The sequence below is a fragment of the Apis laboriosa genome, unplaced genomic scaffold, assembly GCF_014066325.1.
Source record: "Apis laboriosa isolate Shangri-la unplaced genomic scaffold, ASM1406632v1 scaffold350_cov158, whole genome shotgun sequence".
NCBI classification, from domain to species: Eukaryota; Metazoa; Arthropoda; class Insecta; order Hymenoptera; family Apidae; genus Apis; species Apis laboriosa.
The window spans coordinates 1-19,200 of NW_025222932.1; the positions used below are offsets into that span (position 1 = coordinate 1).

A 19,200-nucleotide genomic window follows, 5' to 3' on the forward strand; every position below is an offset into this window, starting at 1 on the left:
TCTTGGAAATGACGTCAAATTCTGAGAATTTTTAAAATTCTTGGAAATGACGTCAAATTCTGAGAATTTCTAAATTTCTTGGAAATGACATCAAATTCTTGGAACTTTCGAAATGTTCGAATGAACGAAATTTTTGGCCGAAAATTTAATTTTGTATTAGGAGAACATAATATGACAGGAGGTCGATCGAAAATTTTTCTGAGAAATGACGTCAAATTCTCGGAATCTTTGAAATTCTTGGAAATGACGTCAAATTCTGAGAATTTCTAAAATTCGTGGAAATGACGTCAAATTCTTAGAATTTTTAAATTTCTTGGAAATGACGTCGAATTCTGGGAAATTTCCGATTGTTCGAATAAACAAAACTTTTGGCCATAAATTCTATTTTGTATTAGGATAACATAATATGACAGGAGGTCGCTCGAATAATTTTTCTAAGAATTTTAACAGTTCTTAGAAATTACGTGTAACTCTTAGAATTTTTAAAATTCTTAGAAATGACGTCAAATTCTTGGAATTTTCTGTAAACTATAGATTGAATTAACGAAATTCTAGTCCAATTTCACTTTGTATCGGAATAATATAATTAAAAAGCAAGTTTTATAAATTTGTCTTATACTTACCATTGTCATACTTACCTTTTACTGCTATCATTTTTTTTCATTTTTTAGGATTTTTAAACATTTTTTATTTAAATCTATATAGTTACCATTTCCATACTTACCTTTTTTTGTTATCATTTTTTATCATTTTTTAAGATTTTTAAATTTTTTTTTTGGTTAAATCTATATATTTATATATTATCTTTTATCTTTATATATACTTATCTTTTATAATAAAAGCTGCCATTTTTTGTAATACTAAACATTTCGTAATAACGTTTTTTTATTTTTGTAATAAAAGATAATCTCAATGTTTTTAAAGAATTATTTAGAATTATTATTGTTTCTTTTTCGAATAGAAAAGTTAGAATATTTTCATTTTGATTTTAATCTTTTCTTTTATTGGAGTTTTCAAATGTTAAAGAAAGTTATAATTAATTATCAATCTTTAAAGATGTAAAATTTCTTATGCCATAGAAGTATTGAGAATTATATCGAGAATAATCTAACGAATTTCAAAGTCGTAATTTTCACAATTATAAAAAGAAATTTATGTACACAAAATAAAATACAAATCTAATATTTAATCGAACCACTATATGTGAACTGATTGTGTAAATTCAATTAACGATATGATGACCTTATTGCAACTCGTGATTCAATAAACCAACAACCATTCAAAGATCGTAGTTAATCTATATTCCTACCGCGAACAAATTCAAACTTGGCTTTGTAACATTAATTTGTGACGGAGTTAATGTAAATGAATCATCTCATACTTATATACCCTGCTGTGTCGAAAGAATTTGTAAATGGATCTTGGAAATTATATCGAGACTGCCTTGTTCGCCGATAAGTGATTCAGAAATTCCCTTGAATCCATCTCGCAGACATTTAATACCATTTAATCCTTCCTTGGAAGCTACTTAACTCACGCAGTCTACACTCTGCATAAATATTTACCTATTACCTGTGTAATACTTTCAGACCGTTAGAAATTTCTTTTCAAATTTACTTTCTTGATATTATTTCCTAATCTTTTTTTCTTAATGTAAAATTATATCAATAAATTCCTTTCTCCTTATATTTGATCATGAATAAATTCAACTTCCACGATATAGATCAAGATTCTTCAATCTACAATCCACAAGAATTCCTCGAATTCAATGATTTAATATCAATTTATATCAGAATTCTACGATATATAATTTCACTGACATCAACGATCGATCAGAGAATCAGAAAATTTTCTTAAAATTCCATCCACTAATCCACTTTTATACAAATCTCATCGATCCATCTTTGAATGAAATCAGAATTTTTCCATCTATCACCGACTCACTTGCATCAGAATCATTTATCTCGTCGCTCTATTCTTAACTCACATTAAAATCTCACGATTCACGTAAGAATTCTACCATTATCGATCTACCATCTACTACATACACCACGTCAAAATCCCTCCTACCATCCAGAGATTTCCACCGAGTCTGATCTACCTCTTAATCAACATTTAAATCCGTCCATCGATCTATCTCGCATCGAAATTCCTCAATTAATTCAGAGCCTCTCCTCTCCAACCAAATTCTCCCTAACGAGTCGAATGTGAGATTCGACGTTAAAAATATTTGCAAGGGGGTGAGCGATAAAGAGCGCGCCTGTCGTATATTATACATATATATATATATATACGTCCGGGAGACGTGCCTGGCAGGCCGAAGTCGGTTCGATTTCTCGGGAAATCGCGGTGCAATTTGGAAAGCGCGCGCGCGCCGCGCGTTTTACGCGTGCGAGACACGTACACGCCGCGGCTCTGCGGCTGCACAATGTCCCCGTGGAGAAACACGCTCGGGCGGCCGGTTACTTACGAGGAAACCGACTCGCCACCCGTCCATCCGAGGTTGTCGCAATGCAGCCGCGATTGCGCCGCGGGTAAACACGTCTAGACATCCGACTTTCACCTCTGTCGCGAGCCGCTGTTGTAACGAGCCTCGGCCATTGCGGGCAGAAGAGCCGAAGGACGGAGCCTGGAATCGGTTATCGCCGAGCTTTCCGCGATTTATGCCCCACGGAGGAACTGTGGAAACGAGGGGAGGGACGTCTCGCCCGACTTCGATACTTCTACACTTTGTATTTCGTATATAAAAAAATGGCGGGAGAATGTGGTTTAGTAAGGAGAGGGAAGGGGTATTGTGATACGTATGTAAAAATCCAAACAAGGGTAATATTCGAAATGTTTATTACGTTCATGTGAAGTTTTTTATGGGGATTTATGGACGTTAGATAAATGATTCTATGAAGAATCGATAGATTCTTTTTCAATTTCTCTTTTATTTTCATGTAAAATACATAAATATATCTTAATACTAGAAAAAATATATATTAAGAGTGAACAGCTAAGTGATTATTTGATGGTGATCACTTGATGGTGGACGATGAAGATTTCTTTCAAGGATTTTTCTTCGTGGAACGATTTAAACGGTACGTGGCCCGATTCTTTTCCAGCGTTAGTTAGCCAGGTTTTTCTTAATTTGCTGACTGACTCTGTGAAGAGGATTGTCGAGGTTTGAGTGGCTATGAAATGAGTTGTGAGAATAGTCTGTTCGGCGTGTTGGTCAATATTTGAAGTGCGACGACGCCTCGTGCATATCTCTTCGTTGAAAATTGCACGAACCTTCAACCGTTGTCGCGATTTGTTCTATTTTCTTTTTTTCTAGACAGCGCCGTTACATCTGATAAAAAAGAGAGAAGGGTATAACGATCAAAGTAATGAATAAAAATGAGCAAATCTAACCGCTTAACAACAAACTTACTTGATTTTTATTTCTTAAAATCTCTCTCTCTCTCTCTCTCTCTCTCTCTTTCTCTCTTCGCACACACGTTTCGCCATATTTCAATTTACGGCGCGTGCATTAAACACGATCCGTTCTGTAATCTCGATCGAGTGCCAATTGGTCCGTGAGGATAAATGGAGCGGTGCCACGCTGCGAATGTTTCACGCGCGTTCCATATACAGACACTTATTTTTAGACGAAATCAGTGCAACACCTACGTCAATCAGACGGGTACGGTGCCGGTGTGACAGGAATAAAATTGGTGCGTCCGTCGCTCTAGAAATAAATACGTCTAGACGTCCAACTTTCACTTGGCCGTCATTGACAGGCTTAACCTTCCGCGGTACACTTTTCAAGAACGACGTGCCCGCCGCCGTGGTTTCCGGGGAACCAAGACTTTGATCGATTCCTTCCACGAAACGAATATGTCCCTCCTTTCTGAACAATATGCCTTTGGATATTTGTCGCGAGAATCTGGCGAGACAATTTAACGATTAATACAAATTAATTAAAGAAAAAAAAAAAATCGTATTTATAAGAAAAGGATCACCTAGGAAGTGAACGAAGGAAAGTTGGTTGGAAATCTATTTTCTCGATTTTTTCTTTTGTTGTATAAACGGTATATTGATCGAACATGTGACGATTAGGAGGATTATTAAATAAAATTTTATTTTCTAAAGATCGATCTACTTTACTTGGATAATAAATTGATTCTATTCAAACCTCTATTTATATGTTTGGAACTTTCAATACTCCGTTATTCAGAGATCCTTCCGACAATTAGTTTCATGAAATCATCGTTTATCCCAATCCTTTTTTAATATTGTAAGAGGCTACGTTATGCGAATAATAAAATATAACTCAGTGTAGACTGAATGAAAAGATACTCGAAACGATCGTAGAATCAACTAAAACAGAAGAATTTCACTAACTAACTAATTGAATAATAAAACTTCGTATCTCTCCACAAAATGGTAACTTTACTACTTCAACTTTTCATATATATTTCTTCATTACGATTATAGAATCATTACCAACTATACTACGAAAAATATACTATACATTACCCATTTGGATAGAAGAATACGTCGATACGAATTATTTGTTACCAGATATTACTAGATATTACCAAATAGAAGATTCGTCGGAGATTAAACGTAATGTTACTAGAAAAAAAAATTACTAGACATAAGAACATTGGACAATTCTTTCCTGTTCTACCGGCTGCATACAACCCTATCTCTCCACCATCAAAACAGACACGGAGGAGCAGGTGGCGCGATGAAAATTGGGGAACGATCGATTTTAAAACGGAAGACGATCGGCCAGGCCGGTTTTGCGGTCAAGGGCTTAATTCTGCGTCCGGATGCCGCGACCGGCGTCGATCGATAATCGCGCCCGTGGCAGGAAAGTCTAAAAAGTAGCGGAACGGGCCGGCGGAAAGACCGCAGACGCGGTCTGCGGTTCTGCTTCGACCGCGTCGGCCTTCTCACGGCTATGCAACGCTCGTCCAACCGGCGAGCATCCCCGACCGCGCGAAAATTCGAGTTAATTTCCCGGCTCGAGCCTCCCCTGCTCGACTTAAACGCCCGTAAGAGATTCTTCGTTTCGATGATATCGTTCGATCGCTATCGTTCTTCGCAATTAAGGATGAGAAGGAAGATCTGTAACTGTGTCTTATGGTTAAGATATATATCTGTTTGATAGTTTTCCCAATATCAATGTTGCATAGATTTTCCTTTTTAAACGACAAGATATTATTTAAGATTAATATATCTGAATATATTGATATAGATTATTTATCGGTAATGAAATTTCCATCGTACGAAAGAATCATATCTATTTTTTTATATGTTTCATTTCGATATACAAGTATGGAGAATCGTTAACAGTATTTGAATTGTTCTTAGACATAATAATCTTGGCCAACTCTTGTAATGTACTGTTAACTTTTCGATATACATATTAATATCATAAAGCTTATTTGATCGGGCTACGTGTCGGAATGATGATTTAAACGTGATACAAAGAATCGTTGTCACGAATGTTAACAAGATATGTGCTATATTAGTTACTCGAGTGCCGACTCATTAATTGATCATTCTCTCGTCTGGGAATTAAAAATGAATATTATTAGAACCATTAAGATTAATAATTATATATAATTATTTTAACGTAGAATATAAACGAACTTTATCAAAAGTCAATATTAGAAATATTATAGAAATATAATATATTTATACTTACTTTACGTATATACTGTTGTTCAAGCAATCACTCCATTATTCCATTTAAAATTCATTAATACCATTACCAAGATTGCAAGGATACAAAGGTGTTGCGAGGTGTTGTTCTTTGAAATTAGGCCACTTTTTTCTTCAAATTTATCACCGTACCGTAATGTTCCTTATCGGTCATCGTTAAGAAAAGAATCACGAGTATGTTAAAATTTCTTATCCCGAACAGCGATCAGAGGCGAAGCTGAAAATTTATTTACCGTAGACGCAATTACACAGCATCATCCATGTGAGAGGCGCGTATCAATATTTATGAAGCGGGCCGGTAATGAATCCCTTTAAATAAAATTTGTTTGCACACAATGCGTTCACCTTGTTGTGCGGCGATTCTTTTCAGTTCCTGACAAAACGACCGGAAACACTCGAGGCGGGTAAATGAGTCACCGTTTCTTTTGTCAGTGAAATTAAGCAGAATACGAGTCTGGATAGATTAGAGGGAAACGTGTGAGCTGCATATACATATATGTATATACAAATGAAAAAATTACATCCTCCTCGCGGCACGCATATTCATATTCACCCTGTTGTGCTATATTTTATCACACAGGATTTTGAAGGATAAATTACGTAAAAAAAACGTAGTTGATTCTCTTCTTAGATAATATTTCTTCAGACGAGAGATATTAACTCAGTTTCTCCCTCTCGATGAAAATTCTTTGGATGCGTCATTGTTTGGTAAAATGGCTATTAGCATTTCATTCGAGATGTTAAAGTAATGTAAGATTACGATGGAGTAGTAGTATAAATATAATTTCTTGGAATATTTACAATTGCAATCACTGTTGATAATCTTCACGATTCTAATTCATTTTTTACCCTCGACGGTGCTTGAACTTGACCGATACTCCCTTAATTAAACTTGAGAATTATAATCGAGGCACGAATTTACTTCGGACAAAAACCTAAAACAAACTTAATATAAATATCTTCCCTTATGTTTCCCTTAAAAAAAAAGAAAAAAAGAAAAAATCCAAAAACCACCATAAAATAAACATAAACAGCGAAACGGATAAATCTGCTCGTAAGGGGAAAGGGGGCCGCCGGTACAGGGCGCCGAAAATCGATAAAATCCAGCCAATAATTCCAAGCGAAAACCCAAAGAAACAACCTCCGCCGCGCCAGTGATTAAATAAACCTTTCACGAGAGCGCGAAAAGTTGCCCCAATCCTCCTCCCCCTCCCCTCTTTCGAGACCGATACGGTTGAATTCTTAACGCGCGTAATCTCCGCGCCAGCCTCCTCCTATCGCTTATCGTTGCTTTTAGCCCAGGGACCAGGGACGTAAATTTCCGTCGGACAGGGCCCGGCGAATCGCGAACTCGTCTGGCCGAGTTCCGGTGCGCCAACCACGCCCGTGCTAGACGCGAGGAAACCCCCCTCCCCCCTCCCCCCTGCCTCGTTTCGCCCTCGAATCTTTCATGGGGAGAGGGAGAGGGGTTGAAAAATTCGACGCCCGACGAGGGTCGATCCTTGCCCACCCCTTGGAGACGGCCACGGCCGAATAACCTAATTTCTGCCACCCTCGATGATCGATCATCGTTGGCCTGTCCGACGTTTGCTCGCGTGGAAGGGTGGTGGATTTAGATGGTGGGTGTAAGAGAGATGGCGGGCAATTTTGGCGTGGCTCGATCGGAGGGTTTGGTGGAGAATGTATATTCTCCATCATTGAAGCGTGAAGAGTTATTTTATAGGGAATTATCTCGTTGCTTCTTTTATTTCTTTTTTTTTCCTTTGTTTCGATTTTTGCGGAGATGTGGAATGGGGCATGAATAAGGCAGAAGAGAGATAAAAATGAAAGTATTAGGTGAAAGTATTAGGATAAGTTCAATTTATAAGATTTTATTTTATTCGTCATGCAAATAATGTGAAATAATCGAGTTTGAAATTTAACGTGTAAAGTATTTATATTTTTGTTAATTTTTGAATAAATATATAAGAGATATTTTTAAAGTGTATTATGCGAGACTGTATATGAGATTCTATAGATCTAGATCTATAATATAGCCACTTCTAATGCATTCAATTCTAAACATAATATAAAATACTTTACTTGTATTTCAATGCTCAAAGAAGAAATGACTTGAAAACTATATAAATTAAAAACTTATGATCTAATACTTCTTCACACATTATTTCAAATTTTAAAGAAAACTATCCCTCTTCTTTCAAAAGTATAAATTTGATGAAATATTCAATAGTTGAAAGATTATGAAAGAAGAATTTTTAATTTAGAATTTAAAAAAAAAAAATGTAAAAATTTAATATATTGAGACACATCATCATGGAAACATTCGCCGTTTATTTATATTTCAACGCACGATTGATTAATATTCATGAGATGCAGATTGCACATCAGTTTTCGTTAGAAGAACACTTCTGGTTATACAACAAATGCTTAGAATCACAATCTTTTGTAATAACAGATGCAAATCTTTTTCTGTCTGGTTTCCTTTAAGACTTCTTTCTTTAATCTTGCAATGCGTCTAATCTTTTAACTTCGATAAACGATTTTCTCATTTCTATAATTTTAACATAGAGCGATAACGATGAATAAAAATTGACTGTGATAAGTCGATATAAAAATAATGATAGTCAAAATAATGTATGATACAATAAGGAAATCGATAAAGTTACAGGAAGAGATTTAATAGAACATAAAAATTAAATCTTGGAAAGATTCTGAGTCTCGAATATATATATATTTATAAAATTTATAAATTGAAATGAACGCAAATCTATATTCAATCTGAAATGAATTCGATCGAAAATTCACTTTACCTTAAAAAAATTGCCATAGAAAATATCAGTGAGTCGCCAGTAAGTTTCCACAGAGACAACTGAAAATATTTTTCATTCTTCCAAGAGAAAGAAATCGTGAAAATAACAAGAGACGAACGACGGATGTCGAGTCGCCGATAAAACCTGGCTTCGACAAACACGTCCACGTAATTCTCTATCTAATCGGGGCTAGTCATTTATGCAAACTAGTTTTCAGAGCACGTTCCGCATTTCTATCGTCTGCAACGACGATTTTTTTCCCTCCAACATTTTTTTTATCGACGTTATAACATGCTCGTTCGCCAACTCGATAAGAGATACACGATTCATCGAGTAGCACCGGTTCTTTATTAAACTACGCAGTTGATGTAAGTCAAAACTATTCGATGAGTTGCTTGATAAACCAGGTCATTCTATCGCATAAAAAAAAAAACTTGTTTAAAAACAATAAAGACTAACTTTATCGCTTGCACTACTTTTTTCTTTAATTATAATAATAACAACCTTAATCGATTTTTTTTTATACAAAATAAAATTTACATGTCGAAACAACTTCACTACTTGTCAAACAAGTATATATATATATATATATAACTTCGAAGATCATTAACTCTCTTACTTAATTTCTAAAAAACAAGTGATATCTAATCTCGTTTATAATCATACGTCAAAATTATTCATTTCTATTATATAGAGAAAATCGGAGATAAAAGCAAAATTCACGATCAAAGCAATTCCTGAAAAAGACACACGCACTATCCACGGAACAATATCCACTAGAAAATAACTCTCATATTATTTTAAAAAAAAAACTAGTTCAAACTCTTAAAAATCTTAAACCTCTTCAAACTATCAAAGAAACTGTCAAAGAAAAAATTACATAAAAGTAAACTCTCACCTATGATAAGAATCTGAAATCACTTCACAAACCCATTCAAATACGTCTCTACTAACGGGCGCAAAAAAGCGACAATCGATTGGAGAAAACCCGTCTCCTCTTAAAGGGAGGGCAGTCGACTCGGATTAAGACGCGTCCACCGGCATTCCCCGCGTTTCTCTCCACGAAAGAAACCCGTAGCCGCGTGAATTCCACGAAGATCCCCGTAGAAATCCCTCCCCGAGGAAAGGGGAGGAATTCGACGGGTGCTGACAAAGGAAACGCTCGTTGGGATCGTCTTATCGGCTGCTCGTTATCCAGACGTACGAGGACGAAAAGTCTTGGAAGGAAGAAATCCGGGAGGGAGGAAACCTTTCCAGATAGATTCTTCCTCTCCTTCTTCCTCTCCTTCTTCTTCTTCTTCTTCTTCTTCTTCTTCTTCTTCTTCTTCTATGGATGGATCTTTTACGCGACGATACCGAGGGATAATCGTTGACACGTGTAGAATCGGACCGTGTGTTGTAATAGAATGAACATGCTTGTGCGTGGAGTTTATATGTGTACACGACATTGATGGAGAGAAATATTGTATTGATGGAAATTGGAGAGATACAAAAGTACGTGGAACTACAGTTATGGTTATAATAAGTATATAGTTTGTATTTCTTTTACTATATTTATATTATTTAATCATATGTTGTGTATATATTTTGTGTTTAATAATATTTTTATGTGTATCTGTAATTGAGACGCCTTGAGGAATAGGAGACTATGCTGTATCTTGAAGAAAATATTATTTTTCAAAGGAACGTCTATTTTATAAAATAATTGATACACATATGGCTTACTTTCCATTGGCCCTTTAATTATATAATACCATGAAAATGAAATGTAAAATAAAATATGTCATAAAGTGTATATGTTGGAAAATAAAGATATATTACAAATATATTGTATTGTATATACACTAAAAAATTAAAAAATTTATTTTCCTACAAACCCTTTGCAACCCAAAACCTCAAAAAATAATCCATAAACGCGTGAAATTGCGTAAGTGGAACGCATATGCGCACAATACGAGCGGGGCTACAAACCGAAAAGGAAACAGAGAGAGAGAAAGAAATGGTGTGTATCTAAAGGGTGAGGGGTTCTGTCGTTGGGTCAGGGTCGACGCGTAAGCGAGAAAATCGAGAGGGAAATCTGGCTGTTGCCAGTCGATACATCCGACATGGTCCTACCCCATATTACACACGGGATGGGGGATGTTTGCTACAACCCATTCACAAACCATTATGAAATATTCCGTGTCGGTTAATACCAGCCCTGTGCAATGTGTGATCAAACAATGGGGTAGGAAAAGTTTCCATCCACAGAAGAAACTTTTCAAGTCTTGTTGTTCGATAAATGAAAATTTGAATTCCAATTCTTTTCTACTTTACATATTTTAACTTACATACTTCATGGATAATAGTAAATTAACAATTTTCAAAAACTTAATATACAAAAGAACAATTCTTTTTTACAAATGCATACGAAATGCTATTCCTTTTTAAGAGTTTTAAGTTAAATATTTTATTATTTTCACTATTGAAAATTAACCTAATATTATCACGTTCTATATTAACCCTTTAACAATTTTACCCACCATACCACAGCATTCATTTTAAACATAATAATAATAATCGAAACTTTATCAGCTAGACTATTATAAAAAGACAGTTACCGCGTCCCATATTAAGGGAAAGGGAAAAATATCGACGTCAATTTCACGTGCGCGTGTCGAGCCATCCCCCTCGTGGCCGTCAAAACCACCCCCGAGAGACCCGAGCTCAGGGTTCGATTGCTCGACACTCGCACAATCGGTGGGCTCGAGGCCTTGGACAATGGCACGAGGGGGGATGTTGCAATCGGTGTACACACACCCCCTCGCGCCAGACATTTCGACGGCTGACCGGTGGAAAGAGCCGCGGCGGTAATTGAATCGGCGCGGACTTTATTTCGCGCCTCGAAATTGTCCTTGCGCCCGACGGATACTTCGTTAACCGTCCCAGAGAGCTGGATTCGGGCTTTTTTTCCGCTGGAAAGGAAACTTGTATCGTAACGTGAAATGAGAACGAGGGAAATGAGGGAACTAGCGATGGGATCGAGCGCGTCGAAATTACGTTTGAATTTGATTGAACGAGGTCTCGAGTTTCTTTTTCAGTACTTTGATTACTCCCCGTGATTGGATCCTTTTGAAACAAGTAGATTAACGTTAGTAGTGGAAGTTTTGTAAGATGCGAGTTTAATTTAAGGCAAGAAATTTATCTTTATATTGGTAAATTTTAAGAAACGATAAAATTGTACCCATTATCCAAAATGTGAAATTGTTATATTGTTAAAGAATGCAACTCGTTGAATCAACGACATTGGATTATTTAAAAATAATTTATTTCTTGTTTTGCGTGAAGTAATTGTCCGTTATTTTTATTCCAAATAAAAAGTAATCCAACAAACGAACGTTCACACTCCTTTTGACTATACTTTAAACAACAAAAATACTTCTACTTCTCTAAAGGAAATTCAATCTCGAGATTCAAAAAATCATGTTTATATTAATTCTTAGAAACTTTATAGATTACGAAAAGTTTTCTTCTAAAATCTACAGAGCTTAAATTAAATTTAACTTAATTAAATCAATCCCATCATTAATGGCTAGCAGAAAAGAGCCATGAGCCATATTGTTCGATCGAAAAGGTTAGCCGTCGCTGTCAATGACAGCGGATAAAATATCCATTTCTCCACTCATCAATTGGACAAGTTCAAGAAAGAAAGATTCGTCCTTCCGACGTTTCCGCTTTAAGCGCGACCCAGACAACGGTGGAGTCTAAAAAAAACCACCCTCGAATCCCAAACCCTCGTGCCCGATCCATCCCCTCTGTTCTCGTCCGTTCAGTGACGAATGCCTGCTCTTGGTAGCTCGAATACGAACGTAAGAAGGCAGGGGGAGGGGGTGGTGGTGGAGAAAGAAGGAGTGAGAGAAAGGGTGGTGTAGTGGACGAGTTGGAGGCGGAGGAAGACAGTGCCTCGAGGGCAGTTTTATTTAAATCGGACTTGGGGAGAAAATGTAGAGTCTCTGGAGGGCTGAGACACGGAATACCTTCGCTAAGTTGGATCGTATATTTTTTCGAATTATACCATCGGTCTTGGGGTGTAAAACGGTCTTGCGGTTGTTGCGGTTTGGTTGAAAGAGGGTGGAGAGGATGATGGGTCGGGTTGGACGACTTGTTTTCGGGGTTGATTGGTGTTTTGGGAACTTTTATTGGGATAACTTTGAGGAAAAGATGGATATTTGTCGATTAATATTATTTATTCCGTCTTGCGAGTTTATCTCGATATTGGAAAACTGAACTTGGAAGAAATTTATTTATTTATTCGAACAACGCGTTTTCATAGTGGCAATTTTTTTTTCTTCAAAATATCATTTCTATAATATAATCAAACTGGTGACAACTTCAAAATTCGTTTCCACAATTGAATAAAAATACGAAAGGAATTTCTCAGAAAGTAAATTCTCGTATTGATTTTCGTTCCCACGTCACTTAAGAAATCTACCTGGCAAATATAATTCATTCACGAATCCCAAAACGATCTTGTCTTAAAAAAAGCGAATTTACGAGTCCGCATTTATCACGGCCCCCCTCTCTCCCCCTTATATATCGAGCAACCGAATACGCTCATAAATCCCTTGACACCCTCCCCAAACTGGAATCTATTCTAAACACAAATCTTCTAGTCATAGCCCAATTTGTCTCCCACCTCGGCACGCGAGTATCTTATCAATCTTTCCCTATGCACAAAGTGGCTCAGAAATACGTATCGATACTTCAAAGATGAATCCAAACACTCGTATATCATCCCAAATCCACCATTCGTTTAATGCTCCAACTTCCAACGAGTTACGAATCGAATTCTCCCCTACAATTTAATAATCTCACAATTAAATCTCAGAACAATCCAACGACTCGTTATTCATAAAAATTTCCTCGTAAAACTTCCCTGTTAAGATTAAATCGTCCCCAAATCATCCCCCGTATATTATTCCAACTACACCCTACAATGTCCCCTCTCACACGCGTCCAACGAACGATCCAAGGAGCGCAGTTAACCCAAGATTGATCCGAGAGAAGTCTCTTCTTCATCCTCGATATCTCTCCCATCAACCCCGTTCGTAAGGTAACGAAGATTTCCTCTCTCGAAGAACGTTATACACCACCCCGGTCTCGTTCCCCGGAGTGGAATCGCGTTGATACATCGTGGAGAAATTTACGAGCGATTCGAAGGGTCTACGAAGCTTTTAAATCAGGATCATCCGGAAGATCCAGAAGGTGTCCCTTCCCCTTTCCTCTCTCTCTCTCTCTCTCTCTCCAGGTTTTTAGCGGCTTTCCACGATCGAAAGGGGATGTTGGTGGGGGGAGTTGGTTGGAAAACGCTGATACCCACTGGAGCTGGCTGGAATTTCGAATCGATCCTCTTGGCTACCTCGGCCGGAACACGCACCACCAGGAACTCGGTTACACACCGAATCCACCACCACCACCACGAGCTTTCGCCACGGCTTCGCTTGTGCCCGTCTTTCCACGGCCCAACGATCGTTTTAAACTTCCAAACGGAGGGAGGTTCTACCCCTGCGGAGGGGGGAAGGGTACTTTTACTGCGGTCACGGGCCGGATGCTACTGCGAGAGACTCCGAGCAAATAGTTCCGGGGAATTTTGTGCCTGCGATTTCCGCCCTTGGAGGATTTCAAAGATACCTCGGGATCCTTAGTTGGGGAGGGAGGGATACGTTTAGGGGGGAGGAGAGGGTTTGCGTTACGTTATGGTAAATGCGTGTTTGGTTTCGGATTGTTTGCGAGGAGAGGGGTGAAATGGGTTGTTTAGATAAAGAATTTGTGTTTCGATACGATGGATACGTCGAGAGAGCTCGTATTTGCGTCGTATATGGCGAATGTATGTTTGCCTCTTTGGATTACTTCGCGAGGAAATGTGGAATGGTCCCTGTTTAGATAAAATTTGTATTTTGATAACGCGTGTGAGAGAGTACGATTAGTGTATCGATTTGTTTGGTTTTTGTATTATTATTCTAGGAAAAGTATGGAATGACTGTCGAGATAAAATTTGTAAATATTTTCATATACGTAAGAATTGGATTAGATAGATTAGATCCGTCTAAATATATTTCATAACATGACACAAATTTCTTATTATTATATTTTCCATTATATTTTTCTAAATTATTAAATTACACGTATAAGAATATTTATAATACGAATATATCCAATTATTGCCATATAATGATCCTAATATCATCAAAATGAATTGCTTATTGTGTAATAAATAAATATATAAATCGAAATAAATTTCGTATAAAGAAAAATTGAGATATTTCTTCGAATAATTATTACTTCGTTTCAAAAAATAGAAAAAAAAAAAACCCTCCTCCCCAACAATCACAAATCACCAAAACCTCCAATATCACTATTTCCAACAAAACGATGTTCCGGACGCTTTTCCAATCCTATCCTATCCAGACCAATCCTCCTCTCCAACCAATTTCCGCAGAGAAGTTAACGTTACAACAGACTCCTCTAAATATTTCCTCCAAGACCTCTCACGGCCACGACGGGAACGGCAATTTCATCCGTGACCGCGAAGAGCGAAACGCGGTGAATTACAATGCGGCGGAGAGGTCCCATCGTGGAGGAGAGAGCGAGCAGACGGCGAGAGAGTTAGAGTTTAGCTAGCACACCTTGGCGTCTCGGCTAGATGATTCACAGGGAGACGTACTACGCGATACTCCGTCTAGACGGAGTATATTTCCGGAAAAAGCAATAAAGACGGCGGCAGGAGGCCTGGCCGTGTGAGAGACATTTGCGTCAACCTGGGAACGTCCCTATGACGTCACCCAAAGCGCTTCGAGAAACGGCCCCGAAGGCTTTTCCCCCCTCCCTCTCTCATTCTTTCTCCTTCTCGGTTGTGTCTAGTACTTACGTTGATGACGTAAGACGATCGAGCGACGGTGTCTGGCTTCTAAACTGGCGATGCCGGTGAACGGCCAGGTAAATCGTGTCTCGTCGATGACCTGGTTTTCGAGACACGATTCGTGAGACGTGTATTCTTTTCGTAACACCTTATTTCGTGTCTGTGAATCGTATCGCGGGGATAGGTAATTAATCGTCCTCTGGATTCAGATTATTTGTATTTTTAGATTGAACGTATAGAATGATCTATACGGATTAATGTGTTCGATTAATGTGTCAAAAAATTCGTATCGTATTCATTCAAAATATATGGAAAGTATGGAATATTTAGTAGAATGTTATTAATTTGATTACGTAGATATTTATCTATGAATATGAAGTATGAAGTTGTAAATATGTATTTGCATAAAAATTTGTGAATGTGTTAATTAATTCCTAAGTTTATTATTTTACAATGAAGCTTAGAAATAATATTGAAAAATATTATTACCTGTTAAATTTCATTATCTGAAGCATAAATAAGATATTATAAACAATTTATCATTATTTCTAATGAATCAATTATGCAAATACAGAAGTCAAATGATCTAAAAAGAAAAAACTTTAATTAAAAATCAATATGATTCGGCATTAGATATTCTTGAATCATCATAAGACTGAAAATGATGAAAAATTTGTGATTCTCTGCCTTCAAAGTATCATCCACTACCACAAGCATCTCGGTGATTCTTCGTAGCACGAGGTATTTTTACCTCGAATTACAGTTATAATCTTCCTTGTAGCGGTAACAACCACGTGAAATCTTACAATTCCCATAATTCTCTCCGACAGTACGATTTTCAATTTACAGATTTTCAACAGTTGTTACAACTCATGTTCAACGGAATCAGAAACAGCCAAAGGTCGTTCCGACAATTTTTTTCTAACTATCAATATATTCAATCATTTTATAATGCTCTTCTACTACTTCTCCTCTTCTTATTTATATTCCTTACGTTGTTTAAAAAGCAAGCAAATATTTTATCAACTTTTCTAATAAAATATTGAAGCTTCGTTTTTTAAATAAATCAAGTTTGAATAATTGAATAATAAGCTATCAAATACTATGTACTAGATTGTAAAAAAAAAAAAATACACTCTGTCTTTCCATTTATCCATTGCCAATCCTTATCTTACAAATCAATATGTTTACCTAAAAACACAAGATGAATAATCTAGCATCGATATGAATATTCAGATACCTGGTTATATACAGAAAACCTGGTTTCGCGAGTACTACTTTCTTCCATATTTGGCCAAAAATTCTCTACGATTCCATCGTTTTTTTCTCGCTCGACGACACATTCCAGTTAAGGAGTAAACCCGATTTCACCGATTACCCAATACCTCCGCGAAGTTTCTCAATACGCCAGGCCGCGACCGCGAAATCGAGCGACGAGAGAAGAAAGGCCGATCAATCGGTAATCCCCGTGTTAGCAGTCTAGCATCAAGGCTACTTAGCAAAAGTCACGCACGTGGATAAGCCGTCACGAGCCTTGCGTCCATCGAGGCTGCGAATAAGAGGATTCTGGCTTATTTACAATTCCTCGGCTTCATCCTCGCGGATGCGGCCTTTCCACGCCCCCGCCCTCCCCCATTTCCATCTCTTCCCCCGTTTTCCTGCGCGCCTCTTTGGCCCTTGAATCGTTCGTTGCTTCGAATCCCAATCCGATGAATTTCGAGAGTTTGAAAATACGGTTTCGCATCCTTCCGAAATTTTACTTTGATGCAAATTGCTCTGCGATTTATTTTTCAAAAGCTCTGCGTTTCTCGGGAGGTTTTTTTTTTTTCTATAACAAAAGTAGAAATAATGAAGTAATTGTACAGCCTGTTTTCAGACATCAGTGATACAAATCCTATCGTCGTAGTTTTATAAATAATCAGATGCTATATACGCAGAATCGATAGGAATCTTTTGAATCATCGTTTGAGCTGCTCTATTAATTTGTACGCTTATTGTCTTGTGAAAGAGATAATGCAATATCATAAATATATCTTTATGTTTCTATTTACGTTGCGCCAAAGTGGAATTCTTGCGGATCGATCTGAATGCAAATGTATCTACTGTGACAAGCAATGGAACAGTATGCTGTATCAAAAAGGAAAAAAAAAAAAAAAAGATATCCTTCGTTAAATTATTCGCAACATTTCTCGTTACACGATCTTTTAATTCTCACCGTAATTTTAATTTAAAGAAAAAAAAAAAAAAAAAAACGAAACATAAAATTATCGAATCCTCCTTTCCTATCGCGCTGTATAATAAAAATCTTTAAATTGTTACGTCATCGTCACAAAATTCAAAAAAGCCGTCAGACGTGTACATTTTCAAGGCTTAATAACAAACCGTGCGCGCGATATATTTCGCAATATTTCCATTATTAAAAATAGAAAATCGTCGTATTATGCAGCATATCCCCGATAATGGAGTGGATAAAATGGAAAGGACCTTCAATTCCTCGTTTCGCGTCGTGTCCAATGCAAACGGCTCAGGGTTCGACGCGGCGCATCAAGCTAAGTGCAAAGAGAAGCAATGACCTGATTTGAAATTTATTACGTTTGGGCGACGTCCAAGTGCGGTGGTGCATCGAGCAGAGGGGGCCCGGCTGCCAAAAGCAAATGGGACGGCAGCCGGCGCATCGAACGAGGAAATAAAAAGTATATCGGAGAGGGGGGTCGCGGGGGGAGAGAGGAAACGCGGAGAACCATTTCTTTGCGTGCGTCCTTCGTTCCTCGAATTCTTTCACGCGGTCCCTTGGATGCTGCTTTCTCGTCCAGAATTATAGACACGTGTCCGTGGATGAAAGGAGCGAAGATACTATGAGACTGTTTATATTTGATTAAATATAATGGGAGGGATAAAAATTTGTGTATTTACTCCATGTTATTACGTGATATTATTTCAAAAGAATATTATAGAATATTCATAAAATTACTTTGGTGTCAATTAGATATTTTTGAGATTAAAAGTCATTTAATCTCGTCTGTCCTTTTTTCCAAACGCAATTTGGATAAATAAATGCTATTAGATAATAATTTGTAATTAATATTTGCCAGTGATTTGACAAATTACTTATAGAATCTCTTTTTACGAAATATTAATCTAACTTTTGTCATTTTTAAAATTTAAGTACACTCGTAATTCACTTCAATTAGTAGTTCACTTCCTTTGATAGAATTTGATTCCTATCTTTTTCTCCAGAAAAGTTAAATTATATTTTTTTTTTTAAATAATTTCTCGTTTCGTTTAAAGCTAAAACTCTATCCGCTTGCTCTCTCTTCCGTATCATTGAGACTCGTTGTAGCTTATGCACGCTCGATGCATATCCTGGATGAAATGAGAGGGAAGGAGGGAGGAAGAGGAAGCTTTCCACTGGCAAGATTATCGTCCAAGGCACGATTGGCGGAACTGACGTGAGAAATGAAACGACACGATCCACGATTGGCCGCCCCCGTTGGCGAATTGATTTGTTACGGCGAGCTGTGTTAATGATCTGCGAGGAACGAGCGTGTGTCGACCCTCGTGAGAACACGTTCCAAGTGAAAATGGATTCAATTTCGGGATGGCCAGAGGGGGATGAGGGGGCAGGTTTTACATGGAGGATGATTCTTCGACTCCCCGAGCTTGGATCGTTTGGAAAAACACCTAGCTTTAAAAAGCTTCTTTCGAATCATGATTTCGAAATTTATTCAACATAATTTCTCACTGGAAAAATGTGAAAAATCTGTGGATGATTATTAGCTTTCTTGAAAATCG

The 19,200-nt window shown here is 37.3% G+C and overlaps 1 protein-coding gene across 1 annotated transcript in view; it reads right to left on the reverse strand.

Moving 5' to 3' along the window:
• Positions 1-2,978: 2,978 nt before the first annotated feature.
• The window catches only part of LOC122715397 (mucin-19-like), an 83,886-nt gene continuing 67,664 nt past the window's right edge, over positions 2,979-19,200 (reverse strand). Inside the window, exons 4-5 of the mRNA XM_043937553.1 lie at positions 3,416-3,910; positions 2,979-3,334 (exon numbers count right to left, since the gene is read on the reverse strand). Coding sequence (XP_043793488.1) covers positions 3,767-3,910 — 144 coding nt within the window. The 3' untranslated portion in view covers positions 2,979-3,334; positions 3,416-3,766. The remainder of the gene's footprint in view (positions 3,335-3,415; positions 3,911-19,200) is intronic.